Source organism: Bos mutus, chromosome 14 (genome assembly GCF_027580195.1).
Source record: "Bos mutus isolate GX-2022 chromosome 14, NWIPB_WYAK_1.1, whole genome shotgun sequence".
Lineage (NCBI taxonomy): Eukaryota > Metazoa > Chordata > Mammalia > Artiodactyla > Bovidae > Bos > Bos mutus.
Genome location: NC_091630.1, coordinates 72,165,194 through 72,181,194, shown reverse-complemented (window position 1 = coordinate 72,181,194; position 16,001 = coordinate 72,165,194). Strand labels below are relative to the sequence as shown.

The 16,001-nt window shown below is 52.9% G+C and overlaps 1 protein-coding gene across 1 annotated transcript in view; it reads right to left on the bottom strand.

Moving 5' to 3' along the window:
- COL22A1 (collagen type XXII alpha 1 chain) overlaps positions 1-16,001 on the bottom strand; it is a 224,269-nt gene that overhangs the window by 159,886 nt on the left and 48,382 nt on the right. Inside the window, 6 exon segments of the mRNA XM_070382724.1 lie at positions 57-137; positions 1,833-2,108; positions 6,228-6,351; positions 8,899-8,950; positions 8,953-9,009; positions 13,490-13,564. Of these exon segments, the coding sequence (XP_070238825.1) occupies positions 57-137; positions 1,833-2,108; positions 6,228-6,351; positions 8,899-8,950; positions 8,953-9,009; positions 13,490-13,564 (665 nt within the window).

The following is a 16,001-nucleotide window of genomic DNA, read 5'->3' as shown; positions in this document are numbered from 1 at the left end:
CACGGGGAGGAAGTCAAGGGCCCATCCCCCCACCCCCCGGCAGAGTCTCTGCTCACCGGACCCGAGGGGATGTCACAGCAGGTCTCCAGTTCCGCGTGTCGGGAGTCGCAGTAAATCACGACCCGCTGGAGGTCAAACTGGGAGGGGAAGTGAGGTCAGAGGATGAGTTTGGGGGGGTTCAGAACCCAGGCTTCCCCCTGGTATCAGGCAGGCCCCGCTCAGGGATCCAGCCCACTTCCTCCTTGGGGTCCTGTGTGGTGGTCTGACTCCAAGCTGAATGTCAGAGGGAGCCAAAGTATCATCTACCGACATCCCATCCTTCCAAAAGTGCAAGCCCTGCGTGCAAGGAGCGAATGAGCACAGGCTAGGAGCAGTGTCTCCTGCTTTCTGTGAGTCAGGCCCTCGCACACCCCTCCTCTCCCTGCTCACTGCCCTGCATTCACTACAGGCCAGGCTGTGACGTGGTCGCCAACGGTCTCCGAAGGTTCAGCATGTTCCTCTTTTCGACCCTTCAGCAGCTCCACAGGGTGTCTTAACTGAACTTTTTTCATATTACAAATCTGCTTCTATCACTGTCTTCAATATCACTGTGCCCTTAATATAAAGGGGCTCTATTACCCCATTTTCTCCAAGAAAGCACACCAGAGAGAGACCAGCATATTCAAAACCCAAGACCTGCTGGTTATGATGGTAACACATCGAGGCAACCTAAATACCCACCAACAGGGGAACAAATAAGCAAAATGTACACCAAAATAGAGTATTATGAAGCAGCTAAAAGGAATAAAGGCTTAGACACATAATTTTAGAGGAAAAAAGCAGTATGTGACTATACATGCTATACATTACTACATACATTTCAAAATATCCAGCACACATCCAACAACACTACATTCGATCACAGAAATGCAAATACATGAAAAAAAAAAAAAAAGAGAGAGAGAGATGGCCTTGGGAAGAGCTAGCTATCCCAGATTATGATTTGTTTACATCTTGGCAAGCGGGGGACACTTCCAGTTAGAAGGATAGAATGACTTTAGTTTGAAGATGGTGCATAAGTGTGTGTGTCTGTGTGTGTAGGTGTCGGAATGCACCTCTAGAGAAGAAAATACATTAAAGGAAAAGAGAAACAAAGGAGGAGGAAAGACAAAGAAAAAAGAATGATGGAATGAAGAAGGAAGGACAGCTCTTTCCAGCCACTGGTTAACATTCTGGGATAGTGGAATCAGGATGCTTTTTACTTACTTCCCACATACTTGCCTATATTTTCCTAATTTCCAACAATCAGAAAAGGGAAAAGAGTCTATTTAAATGTAAAGGAAACTATATAACTCTACCTACCCATCGATTTTGCCTACACATATACGTAGATGTGGCTCAGCAGTAAAGAATCTGTCTGCAATGCAGGGGACACAGAAGATGTGGGTTTAATCCCTGGGTCGGGAAGACCCAGGGAGGAGGCACGGCGACCCACTCCAGTATTCTTGCCTGGAGAATCCCATGGACAGAGGAGCCTGGTGGGCCACAGTCCATGGGGTCACACGGAGTCGGACGTGACTGCTTGATGAGTGTGGGTGTGATATGGAGATACATGAGCCACTTCCCCAGCGCACAGTGCCCGGCACACAGGAGGTGCTCGGCATATATGCTAAATGAGTAAGTGGCTAGGTCACTGAACGAGTGATCGATGGGACACGGCAGTGTTCTGAGCCGGGGCCCTCCCTCCTAAGACGGCCCACGGTGACGACTCGGTGAGTGATACAGGCAGGCATGGGGGCACCCGGCTCCTGAGGCCCCCTCCCCTGAGGTGACCCCGCGACCCCGGAACTCACGTCGACGGGCACGCTGTCGTAGAGGCGCTTGCCGATCGCCGTCTTGCCCTGGATGTCGATGTTCTCCCGCTCCTCAAGGGGCAGCGTCTGCACCAGTGCACAGTCGACGTACAGGGAGGCGTGCTGGGCCTGCACGCTCAGGGCCACCTTGTGCCAGTCCCGGTCGAAGAGGTCGTGGACCCGGGGGCCCCGGAAGACCACCCTGACGGCATCCTTCATGGCGCCCACAGCGCTGTACTCCACGGCCTTGTTCTCGCCATCCAGGCGGATGGACACCTGCGGAGGAGGGCACCAGGGACCTGTGAGCTGCCTGGGCCCGAGGCGGAGAGGACAGCGGAGAGGGGAGGCCGCAGAGTCAGGCCGCGGCCAGGACCCTCCCGAGCCGGTCAGCCTCGGGGCCTCCTCACTGCGATGCGATGGCTGACAGCTCCCTTGTACACTGTTCCCAACCCTGTACTGGAAGACTTGAGCTCACACGTTAATCCAGGGGTCAAACTCTCAAATGCCCAGAGGGGCCATGCCGTAAGAGCACATTTGTAAACCTGCAAGTGTGGATGGGGCTTGAGTTGTCAGACCTACCAGAAACCGTGGGTGGTTTCAGCGTCTTTTAAAAGCCCAGAGAACAAGACTGTTTCCAGATGCCAGGTGCCAAGTGTGTAATCCGTCCACTAACCTGCCACTAACCTGCTCTTTCTCTCACCTTGAGGATAAAAATGAATCCCCAGCAGAATACAGGGAACTTGCCCATCTTGTTCACTGGATTACCCCCTAGCCTTTTGCAAAATGCCTGGAAAACTCTGGAGGAAACTTTTACTTTCCTCCTACACCCAAACTGGCAAATCACTTTTAAGCTGTGTGACCTCAGGCAGGTTATTTAACCTCTCTGTGCTATTTCTTCATTTGTAAAACAGCACCAATGATAGTGCTGACTTCATAGAGCTATTACAGGAATTAAATTAATTTACAGATATGTAAAACATTTACAGTACTTGTTATAAGTCAAGTGCTGTTCCACGTATCAACTATAATAAATCAAGCGAGTTCAAAGACATCACTGCAGTGCCGCCTTCTCTGAGACACACACATAACTGGATTCTAGCCTGGTCATTTGCTCTCACATCCTCAGGCATGTTGATTTATTTTTTCATAGAACTTTGGGTCAGTATATGAAAGTATCCCATTCACTTATTTTGTCCACCTGTTTCTTGCCTGCCCCACCCCATCTTTTTAAGCAGGCACTCTGTCTCTGTCGCTCATTTCTTTAACCCCAGTAGCTAGGACAACCAACACACTCCACACAGTAGCACTTAACAGAAAGGGAATGAATGAATGGGAGCTCTGAGGTTAAAGGAAGGAGCCCACTGCTCTGCATATCAGCCAGTGTTCAGGACACCACCCAGGTGTTCTAGTTTCTCTGTCTGGGCTCCACGTGGGCTCAGTCCAGCCAAGGGGGACCTAAGATTTATTATTTTTTGCACTGTCTGGTGGTATGTTACAATTATAGGGAGAAATAAAACTATGAACCCTTAATACCCTGAAACTTCTCAGGTGCTGTGCTTAGTTGCTCAGTTGGGTCCGACTCTTTGCACCTCCATGGACTGCAGCCCGCCAGGCTCCTCTGTCCATGGGGATTCTCCAGGCAAGAATACTCAAGTGTGTTGCCATGCCCTCCTCCTGAAACTCACATACATATAATCTAATACTTGTGATTATACCTAGTCTGCTACTTCTTGAAATTGGCTTCACCTGTTTGAACCCTGAACCCCTGAGGACTTGGCGAGCTTCATGAGGCCATGAATTTTTCTCCAATGTTTCCATTTCTTCCAGCATGATAAGAACACAGGAAGGCCTGTCAGGCCCAAGTCCTGTGTCTACCAATCTGAGCCAGGAAGCCTCAGAAAGACAACCCATGGGTCGGATCCATCAGCAAACCCTGCTGATTCTATTTTCAAAATACATGCCCGGAATCCAATTTCTCCACAGTTCCCCACGATCACTTGATCTAAGTCAGCCTCATCCCTCGCCATCCCTCACCAAGAGGACAACGGTCTCCCAGGCTCCCTGTTCCAGGCCTGCCCACCTCCCAGCATCCGGAGCAGACACTCACCTCCTCTGTCCAGCCTCCCGCGCTTAGGTCCCTGCACTGGCCGCCCACCCAGTCAGGAGCCTCATCTCCAAGTATGCCCCCCTCCACCCCTGCTCCAAGGCCAGTCTCTTCCTGGCCCTTTATCAGACCTGGAGTTAGTGAGCGCCCCTCAGTTTCTCCCAATGACATGCCAGTGGTCAAGGGAGGCTGTAATCCTACATGGGGTCATGGAGGTAAATATAGCTAGGTCCGGTTACAGGTTCAAGAGCTCAGAGGGAGGCTGCTCGCAACACTCTGCTCAGAGCTCATCTGCTGCTTGGCTTCTGTCCACTTTTCTTGGGTCCGGCCAGGATTCCCCAGGGCATGCTTGGGGTGGCCATCATGGCGTCTCCAGGGGAGGATCAACCCCGAGGCTGGTTCGACGGAACGGGACTGCAAGGTGCCTCTCCGAAAAGGCAGGTTCTGACTGCGCACAGCTCTGCAGGACCCCAGCCTGGGGCGCATTCTGGCAGAAGAAGAGGAGGGGGTGGACATGGCAGAGGGAGCAAGCAGCCCTGCAAACACCATGAAGGAAGAGGACCCAGACGGCGGGGGCAGCGCACGCTCACCCACAGGAATGTCATGGCAGGCGCCCAGGCCCACAGCACCGGACCCCACGGAGCCAGAGATGTGCGTGTCTGCAGACGGTGGACAGGGGTCATGGTGCGCTGCCTGCTCTCTGCAAAACAGCCTCCGGAGCAGACGCTCACCTCCTCTGTCCAGCTTCCCGCGCTCAGGAAATCAGGCCAGGGCAGCCAAGCCTGACCACGCTCTGCATCCCAGTCTGACCAGGGATGCTGTAGCAGTCTCATTACAGGACTAGCTGATGGGGACCGGAGCCAGGAGGGACTGCCTGGGCTCCAATCCCACCTCCCCACATCATGACCTACGAATGCTAGGCAGACGCTGAAGCTCACTGTGATGCCTCCTCCTCCTATTCACAGGAGGTCCCCAATAGCTCAGATGACAAAGAATCTGCCTGTGATGCAGGAGACCTGGGTTTGATCCCTGGGCCAGGAAGTGCCCCTGGAGAAGGAAAGAGCAACCCACTCCAGTATTCTTGCCTGGAGAATCCCACTGACGGGAGCCTGGCGGGCTACAGTCCATGGGGTCACAAAGAGTCAGACACGACGGAGCGACTACCCCTTTCACAGAAAGGGTGAAAGCCACCCTTTCATAGGGTGGCTATGAGAACTGAAGAAGGATCTCGAAGCAGTCGGAACAAGCTTGGGCTCCTACTGACTGTGTGTGAGTGTGGGTACAACGTGTGCTCGGGGGCAGGGCTCAGCTTCAACCTCGGGAAGGGAACTCACCACCACGGAGCAAGTCCCCTCTCAGCGAGCAGCCCATGAGTGGCTGCTGTGGTCCTGCGGCTTGAGCATGCTTTTGTTTTGTTTCAACCCCAAATGAAAATACATGTGTCTCCCGGATGAAGATGAGTCATGTCTCGATACAGCTCATACGTTGTCAAGAGGGGACAAGGGTGAAGGACAGACACAGTTGGTCCATGGGCTCTGAGAACAAGGGGTTTGGTAGCTGCACCTCAGATGAACACATCATGCTGCTTTGATGGTCAAATCAGAGAGAGGCAGGCCCTCACTCGGCTGCCTGCTCTGCTGCACTGTCCCAGCTTCACAGGGATGAGAACCACAATGCACCTGATGTGGGCAAAGACAGGCTGCAGCGCTCCATTCAAGGTCAAACCAAGGACGACCATAAAAACTCTATTATACATCAGGCAGCATCTTAGATGCTTTACAGACATCACTCTGTACGATGCCTCCACCAACCATTGACAAGGAGGTGCTCTGTGTCCCGACTAAGAACATCAGGACTCGGAAAGCCAATGTGGCCCTGAGCCCACACCAAGAAAGGACCAGACACAAGGTCTGAGCCCAGTCATGCCAACTCTGAGCCGGTTTCCTCCACTGCATCACAAACACGCTGCTAACACAATACGTGCATTAGGACAGCAGTGCTGGCCGCCACCTCCCTGGCTGGGCTGAGGGTCCCTGAGGCAGCAGCTAGGCCTCCAGCCCACCAGGGTGCTGGGGGCTTGGCCATTAGTGAGAAGTGAGGCTGCAGTCCCCCCGGGGGCCTCCCGGTCCCCCAGGGGTCTCCCAGTCCCTGCAGGTGCCCTGGGCCTGGATACACTGGACTCTCCATTTTCAGAGCCCAAGACAGGACCCATGGAGAAAACACAGCGGGTGCTGCCCTGCCCATGAGGAGGAGACAGAAGCCCACACTGGGACATGGTGTGCAGCTCGCACCTGTGGGATGCCGTACTGGTCGATGACCTGCCAGATATACCAGTCTTCTCTCCGGGATGATTTCCTGAGCCGGAAGGTGGTGACAAAGGCGTACTCATCGGGCAAACCTTGCGGGAACACGTCCCTGGAGGGAGACAAGAGACAGACACCACCAGGCTGAGGGCAGAGGCTGCAAAGGCAGCCCATGCACCCCAGGGTCACTGAGTCTTGCCACGCTGACCTCGTGGATTTCTGAAGTCCACCTCATCACCTGCCTTTCACTGCCTTCTCCTTCCAGCAGTGCCTCCACCCAACTCTTTCTGAGCCCTGCCTTAGCCCCTTCAAATCCACCTGCTCCCCTCCAGGGCTCACCTGCTTCCATCTCTCCAAAATCAATGAGATGCGCTACCCTGCCTCCTGCCCTGGGGTCAGATGCAGCCGACTGTGCCAGCCCTCACCTCTCCCTGCCTGCTGACCCCAGCAAGGCTGCACAGGGGTATCTTATCCTGCCTGGTTGCTGCCCCACATCACAGGACACCCTCCATCCCCTACAGAGCACGGGGGCCAGCTCTCATCTGGGGAAGTCCCTCAACCCCATCAGCTCCAGCCCAGACAGCCCTACAAGGCAGGCACACTGCCCTTTGCCGACAGCATCCCAAGGGAGCATGGCTCCCCACCAGGAGTCAGGGCCGTGAGGAGCTGTGCCGCTCCTGTCCTAGCTGAGGGCAGCCTGGCTGTCAGGGCAAAACTCCTGGGGCTCAGCAGCCCAGTAGAGGCTCCCCCCCAGAGACCAGCTGGTCTCCAGAGCGCCCCTCATCACTATCAGCTGTTGCCCTGCACGCCCTGCTCAGAGGCACTGCCTTCTGCGCTGGAGCAGGTGGAGGCTGTCTGGTCTGAAAGCCAGGACGGGAAATGAGGGGGCGTCTGGCTTCCTGGTTCTCAGACTCATGGACCCTCAGGGGCCCTTGGTTTGGCTGTAGGAGCTGCGAGCAAAGACTGGTCCTCTCTCTGTGCTTCTCAGGTCTTGGATCCGAGCTGCGAGTTGGCCCAGCTGCTCAGAGTCGTTCTCTGAGCTGGAGTCTCACCCTAGATCACACCCCAGCGCTGTAAGCAGCGCCCATCACTCCCCTGGGCCTCCCCCAGAGTCAGGGCCACCCCCGGTCACTGCCCACGGGAGGGTCTGCACAGACATGGGCTTGGGAGCCTCGGATAGACGCTGCCCTTCACTTCCTTTTTCATCTTACTGAGTCAATGAGGCCAACTCTGCTACGGAGTTTCTAAACACACTTACATCTCAACACGTGTATGTGTAACATACAGACAGATATGCTATGAGCGTGTGTGTGTTCAGTCACTCAGTTGTCTTCAACTCTTTAGCCCACCAGGTTCCTCTGTTCATGGAATTTTCCAGGCAAGAATATTGGAGTGGGCTGCCATTTCCTTCTCCAGGGGATCTTCCCAACCCAGGGACTAAACCCACGTCTCTCGCATCTCCTGCATTGGCAGGTGGATTCTTTACCCATTGAGCTACCTGGGAAGCCCATGTATATATATATGCTGTGTCTATGTATTTATAACTGTATCTACATCTGTTTACCTATACACAGGCATGCCTCGTTTTGCTTTAGCTTTACAAAGATATTGTGTTTAGATACTGCTTTAGTTTTGAAGATACTGAGTTTTTTTAAAACACAAGACTGGTGGCTGCTCTGCACCAAGCAGGCCCATGGCTGCCACTGTCACACAGCATTCTCTTTTAATTAAGATATGTACATTGTTTTGTTAGACATAATGCTGTTGCACACTTAACAGACTACTGCTGCTGCTACTGCTGCTAAGTCACTTCAGTCATGTCCGACTCTGTGCGACCCCATAGACGGCAGCCCACCAGGCTCCTCTGTCCCTGGGATTCTCCAGGCAAGAACACTGGAGTGGGTTGCCATGTCCTTCTCCAATGCATGAAAGTGAAAAGTGAAAGTGAAGTCACTTAGTCATTCCCGACTCTTAGCGACCCCATGGACTGCAGCCCACCGTCCATGGGATTTTCCAGGCAAGAGTACTGGAGTCGGGTAACAGACTACAGTTCAGTGCAAACGTAACTTTGATACACACTGGGAAACCAAAAGAGTTGTGACTTGCTTTGTTTCGACATTCAATTTACTGGGGTGGTCTGGAACCAAACCTATAGTAACTTAAGGGCGTGCTCCTCTCTCTCTCTACCTCTGTCACTACCTTCCTGTAAATCTATCAAGAGACTAAGACTTTTTATTTGGCTGTTTATACATACACAGATATACAGGAGGGGGTAAAGGGATTGAAGTTGGAGGACTAGAGTTTGAGGCCAACTTCTGCTTCCTAGGACTATGAGATTTTGAACAGGTTACTGTCCCATTTTCAGACAAAAAAAAAAAAAAATACACGCATGAGTGAATGAAGGATGGACACCAAATCCATATGGAGAAGTGAGTGTAGGAGGACCGGGGAACCAGTAACATTACAGGGAACAGATCAGTTAAGAAACAGGTGGAATTTCTGGGGTCAGTGATACAGACGCTTCATCGAAGGGTGATCTCACCAGGCACTCTGCAGGCTAAACCCCTACCCAGTGCTCAGCGAGCAACCAAGCTCTCTGGCTGCTTCCCGCCCTTGCTAAGGCGTCCGGGGCAGGTCTGGGGGGGAAGCCAGCACTCACTCCGTCCTCTGCACCACAGGGAAGGATCCCATCCGGACGTAGGAGCTCTGCGCCCGTTCTCTCTCTCCCCCAAGAGCGTCTTCACACTGAACAAGTCCATCAGGTCAAAACCTGTCCAAAGAGACGAGAGGCACATCAGAGAGAAGACGACTCTGTCTGTGATACCGCAGGAACAGAAACGTGTCCTTCGCTTTGTTTTGGCTCCAAGAGAGGACCTGGCTCACTGGTCATGGGAAGTAATGGGAAAGACATGACCCTAGGGCTCGGGGGAGCTGGCGGGACGAGGCGGGGGCATCCAGGTCAGTCATGTATCTGTGTGATGCTGAGCAGCGACATAACCCCCAGGAGCCTGGGCGCTTGGTTGTGACAGAAGGTTGACACGCCACCTGAGACTGTCCTAAGGCCCCCAGGTGGTCACTCAACACAGGGTAGGAAGCTGACTCAGCAGGTCGGTTATTCCTCAGGATTCTGCATCACCAGCCACACATCCAGACCCACGACCCTCTACAAAACCTCCTGGACCAGCGTGGGGGGCTTGCTCGAGTCCTGTAGATACGGTCCTCAGAGAAGCCCAACCACAGCGCCCGCACGGACACGTCAGTGGGATGCATCGGCCTGACACCGCATCCCCGGGGAAGGAAGCGCTCCCGGCCGGTGAAGGGAGGCCCTCACCCGTCTCCGCATCCCCAGGTCTAACGTGCCGCTCAGCATCGGCAGCACCAAACCCACAATTCTTCAGTAAGATTCCTCTGTCTCCAACACTCTGGGGCGCGGCCATGGAAAACAGGAAATGAACTCTCACGTTAGGATGATTAAAACATCTTCTACCACAAAATTCTGCCCTAAGAGATGACTGAGTCATCCAGCTTGTATTCTTGAGAGCCTGTCTGTTCCCAACTCTGCGCAAGGAGCTGCAAGGACAGAAAGCACTGACCTCCAACCGAGAGTCTGAGCAGCAGCAGAGTCAGACCAACCTGGGCTGACCCGGAAGTGAAAGTGTTAGTCTCTCCGTCGTGTCTGACTCTGCCACTCCATGGGCTGTAGCCCTGCCAGGCTCCTCTGTTCATGGGATTCTCCAGGCCAGAGAATACTGGGGTGGGTTTTTCCATGTCCTCCTGATCATGAGGTCCTAGCTATGTGACCTGAGGCAGGGTGCCTGACGTCTCTGAGCATCCATTTCTTCATCTGTAGAAAGGGGGCTGTCTTTGCATGCGTCTCACAGGGCTGTGGTGAAGCTTGAATAATATGGTACAGAGCTCATCATACATAGCCTGACATGCAGTGAAAGATCCACGGAACAGTTTTCATATTAATTACTTCCCCTGACAATGACTGCCGTCTCTTATCCCACTACATCTGTCCATGGATTTCATTTATTCATTCAATATGTATTTTTTGAGAGGCTGCTCTGAGCCAAGCACATGTCAGCACTGGCAACAAGCTGGGAGAACTGGCCCCCAGAGGTTCCCAAGAGAGTGGGTTCAAAATCCAGCGGGCACGTGCCCGATGCCCACACAGCAAGGTGCCAGGGCTGAACGGGAAAGAGGCCTGCTCCTTCCCTTCACAGCGCCATCCCTCTTCCTGGAAACCTCCACTTTCAGTTTGGTTTCCCTGTAGTAGTTATTTGTGAGAGAACAACAAAAAAAAGACTTTTCAAAAAGCAAACATATGCTCTGCTGCCTAATTCCACTTTCACTGGTTTCCATGAATAAAAACAAAGACTTAAACACCACGAAACTGAACAACAAGCAATTAAGAAGGTGGCAGCAAAGGGCACCGAGAGAAAGATGAATTGCCTGCAATAAATAAAGGCCGGGAAGGAAAATGAAAAATGTTCCCCAGGTAAGCGGACTCAGATGTGACGCACCGAGAGATAAAGAGGCAATTGTTTAATGCAGCAAGTGCGAGGGGGCACCTCCCTGAAGTCGTGGACTCAGCTGAAGCAAATGGCATCAGGGACACTGTAACCCTGCCCAGAGTCCTTCAGGGGTCTGCGTGGGACCAAGCTCCGCTGGACACCCCGGGCATGAGAGTCACTTCCAGGTCTTCAGTGGGTCTGGCTGAGGTACACACAGTGTCTGTGTCCAAGGAGGAAGCTGAGCAATTGGGGGTGGGGCCTGATCTGATTCACGCTTCCATCCCTGAAAAAGGATGGGACCCGCTGCTGTTCTTAACTGAGGCTCACACTGGTGGAGAGAGGGAAGGAGAGAAGAAAGGAATTCACTAAACCACTCAGGGCTTCCTACGCCTTACAATGCCCCACTGGCTGCTCAGATTTCAGTAATCAACAGGACAAAATTCCCACCGTGCCTCCCACTGCCTGAAGTCTACTGTCCACAGAGAAACGGGCACAGAGGTGAGCAGTGTCCGTATAGTGGGTAGATGGGAAGAAGGGAGATGTCTGGGCTTGTAGAGGAGCACATGGAGTATCTGCCTGGCCCAGCTGAGGAGACATTAAGGAGGGCTCCCGAGAGGAGGCAAGGCCTGGCCTGAATTTAAAAAACAAATGAAATCTGGGGAGAGGAGGAGGGAAGGGCATTCAAGGTAACTGGATGTGCAAAGGTCACCGGACCTGAGGCAGTGAGGTTCCTTCCGAGAATCCCCACTATTTCAGGATGTCAGGAACCACGAGAGGGGGACCAAGGAGTGCGTGAGGCAGATGCATATCGGGCCAGGCTCCAACGGCCACATGAGGTGGCCTGGGCTTCCTTCTGTAGGAGGTGGGGGGCGGGGAAAGGCTTTAAAGCAGGGAGAAACACAACCCCGGGCCTGTGCTCAGAAGTCACTCTGGCTGCAGGGATGGAGGAGCTGGGAGACCAGGGAGGACCAGACTGGAAACACGGGGCTGGGGGGCGGGAGGGAAGAGGCACTAGGCTGGGATCATCTGAGTCGGTCGGGACTTGGTGATGATTATCTGGAAGTCAGAGACCAGACAGAAGGAGAGACCCATCAGAATGCCTGTGGCCAAGTTTCAGAGTAAGACCGAGCCCAGCACCTCCCTTCACCATTAAATAACTCCTTCAGAGAGCACTGCATAGCATCGTAGTTGCTAGAATCTGCAGAATGTTCAGGTTTCAGAGCTGGGAGGGGTCCTAAAAGGCATTGTGCCAGAAGTGGGTAAACTGAGTCCCAGACTGCCGCCTCCAACTGCCTGGTCTGTCCTCCACCCCGTCCTCACTGCTCCAGCCCCACTGAGCCCGAAGACTAGCTGGAGTCACTTAAGGAAACACCTGGAGATAAGCCTTTGCAAACCGCATCTTTTACAAAACCTCCTCCCATTACCCGGCTGTGCTGAACATGGCATGTCTGCAGCACCTTCTGTCCTTAACTCCAGCCTCAGCCCCGGCAAGCGGCTGCAGCAGGACCCCACTGGGACGCTCCAGGAAGTGGGTCAGAGGGCCTGAGTGTTTCCTCACCCGTGGTCACTGGCTGAGGTCTGGGTTACTCTGTTACACCTGAGGAGGGTTAACCTCCTGATTCATCTCACCTGCTGTGCACACAGGCAGCACAGTCTCCTGCCATTCTAGAAACATCCCCCAGGCACCAAGTTGCAGATGCTGGCTCATTCATGTGGGCAGGCAGGGTTCCTGGGGTAGGGGTCAGGCAGAGCGGCACCTACGAGACACCTGGTTCTGATCGCCCACGGCTCACTGCCTCGGGAGGGAGACTGCACGTGGGTTTGTACTGGACCTGAGATAGTTTAGGGTGGATGGATGGGGCTCCCAACCTGGCCGGCACTGGTGAGGAGAGCTGGGCTGCTGTCCTGGAGGGGGAGAAAGCTCCCCTGTGATCATGCACCTAAAGTGTCTGCAGGACGCCTGGCCACAGGGAGCAGTAGACAGATGCTCATCACCGCCAGGATGAAGGGGAAGCCGGCTCAGCCGTCCCTACGTACCCCCAATCACCCCGTCATGGATGGAGACAGCCTCTGCAGTGCTTATTTCTGCTGCTGGCTCTGCAGTCATGTGTCTCTCTGCTCCCTCATCCATTGATTCGCTCCTATATTTATAACTCTGATTCACTCTCTCCTTCACGCCCAAATGCAGCTATTTATTCACCTTCTTACTCGGGCTGCCCATCACTTACTCATTCCCCACATCCCTCATCCTACTTCATTCTCTACCGACGCCTATAGCATCACCACCGACTCCCAGATGGAAGACGTGAATGGCTCCCCCAGTGGGCAGTTCGTGGACAGGAGTTGCTACCTGCACAGCTCAGACCGTCCCCAGGAATTTGGTGAAAGACAGCGATGAGGACAGTACCAGCAAGGCTACCACCCTTGAGTCCAGGAGGGTCACGGTCAAGTCCGGCAAAGAAGAAAGTAAAAGTGTTAGTCGCTCAGTTGTGTCCGACTCTATGTGACCCCATGGACTGTAGCCCACCAGGCTCCTCTGTCCATGGGATCCTCCAGGCAAGAATACTGGAGTGGGTTGCTATTCCCTTCTCCAGGGGATCTTCCTGATCCAGGGATCGAACCCAGGTCTTCGGCATTGCAGGCAGATTCTCTGCAGTCTGAGCCATCAGGGAAGATTCACGTCTGGCAAATGGCATCGCAAAGCAAGCCGTGCTGGGTGGCTGTTTCTCGTACCTGTGATCTCCTTGGTTCCGCCATTGGTGTGCTTAAAGCGATCTCCTTCCACACGAACGCTGGGGCAGAGCACATCTGAGAAGGGCGAGAGGAAAGAGACTGATGAGCAATCTTGACGTTCCCTCCGTGGAAGTGACAGGGCAGAGACCCCGTCCACCCCCCAGCATGTGGGACATCTGCCGGGAGCAGCGGCAGAAGCAGGGCCACACCGACCGCGTGTTCTCTTTACTCCCAGATGTACCTGATGAGCATGGGCCCTACTGCCAGTGCCGTGCCCAGAGGTGACACAGGAACAGGCAAGGTCCCAGCAAGGAGCTCACAGTGTGCCCGTTAGAGGGAGCCCAGGAGCAATGCCCACAGGGTCAACAGCGTCCTAAGTGACAGAAATAGGTCTGGATTCCTGGGGGTCTCAGGATCCAACACCCAGCCTTGCCTGGGAGGTCAGGGAAGCTTTCCCAGAAAGGTGATGCTTGCGGTTTCTCCTAAAGGAACAGTAAGACTCAGCCAGCCGGACCAAAGAACAAAAGGGGACACAGGCAGAGAGGGAATGTCACTCACACAGGCATGAACCTAAAAGATGAGAATCCCAAGTCAGAGAGGTGTCAATGGAACGGGAAATGTGCTGAGGGCCCACCTGCAAGGCATCTGTTACAACGCCCGAGGGAGCTTCAGGTGCCACTCCAGGCAAACCCCAGAGGAAGCAAGACTGCTCAGTTATACAGAGGCAATGGAGGAAGTCAAAGTAAAACATACTTCGTTATATGGCATATCATATCTAAACATCTTCATGATTTCTCACCTTTAAAAAAACACTGGAAGGAAAAGGGATTCTTTCAGTTGCCCTAAAAATCCCAGAAACTCATTGTTACCAAAGGGGAAAGGGTCAGTTCAGTCGCTCAGTCGTATCCGACTCTTTGCGACCCCATGGAGTACAGCACGCCAGGCCTCCCTGTCCATCACCAACTCCCGGAGTTCACTCAAACTCATGTCCATCCAGTCGGTGATGCCATTCAGCCACCTCATCCTCTGTCATCCCCTTCTCTTCCCAGGGAAAGGGTAGGGAGGGATAAACTAAGAATTTGGGATTGGCAGATACAAACTACCATATACATGTGTGTGTGTATATATATACACACACACACATATATATATATATATATATACTAAACAACTAGGACATATTGTACATACAACACAGGGAACTATAGTCAGTATCTTGGAATAACCTAGAATATTAAAGAAACTGAAAAAGAATACATATGTATATATACACATATGTGCATACACATATATGTGCATAACTGTATATATACACATATGTGCATAACTGAGTCACTTTGCTGCACACCTGAAACTAACACAACATTGTAAACCAATTATACTTCAATTTTTAAAAATCCTAGAGAACCCACTGTGAATGTTGAAGTCTCGGGCCCTAGTGTTGGCTTCCCTGCAAGAGATTAGGCTTCCCCTAATCTCTTTCTCTGTGTGAGCATGTGTGCCATGGGACACCTTACAGAGAACACACTTGTCATAGGGTAGCTTGGAGGACAGGCAAGATCAATTCATAACGGGATTAAATTTATCACCAGAGGCAACTCAGCACAGACGCTGCCCTGCCCTGGAAGCAATCTGGTAACACACATTATTGTAATAATCACACCTGATCGGGCAGTCCTGTCATCCCACAGATGTCACATACAATGACTTCTTTTCGGCACAAGTGTTTCATTGTGGGACTCTTCACCAATCAGGAGTGAGGAGCAAGAATGGGATTCTCCCTGATTTGGGAGGAGGTATTTTTAACATTTATCCCTGAAGGCACCAGAGGTCTGACAGGCCCCAAGGAAGGGGTTATTTTGGAAACAGCACAGAGCTGTCTGTGTCTAGAACCACATATATGCAAGTGGGTGCCGGCGCTGCGCAGGGTACAGACAGCGCCACCCAGAACAGAGGCAGCTGCGGGTGACAACCAACTGCTCCAAGGCTGGCAGGCCGCCAGAGGGATGCACTGGGACTGTGCGTCATTAAAATGAATTGACTCAGAACCTGCTAGCCTTGATTATGAGCAAACCTCTGGAGTCGACGGCTGGAGCTCAGGGCAGGCAAAGCCACTGAGTCTTTGTCTCTGCAAATATCCCAGGGGGAGGCCCTGATTCCCGAACCGATGGTCAAAGACAGTTTGAAGGCCACGAACACAGAAAAGATGGAAACGTTTCAGAGATGTCAACATGTGCCCAAACCACTTTAAGAAATCAGTCCCCAGACCACCTGCCAGTCCCCTCATGGGAGCCATCACTAAGCCCCATACATGCCAAAGCCTCAAGAGGGAATTTATAGCTGACAATAAGTCAGGACAAATGGCTCCCAAAATACACACTACATCCAGGCTTCCCAGGGAGGAGGGGGCCCTGGAGGGTAACCTCTTTGCAGGGAGTGGGGGTGAGCACCCAAAATCACTCTCAGCTCGTAACTATGTGCCTTTGGCCAAGACACGTCCACCTCTTGGATA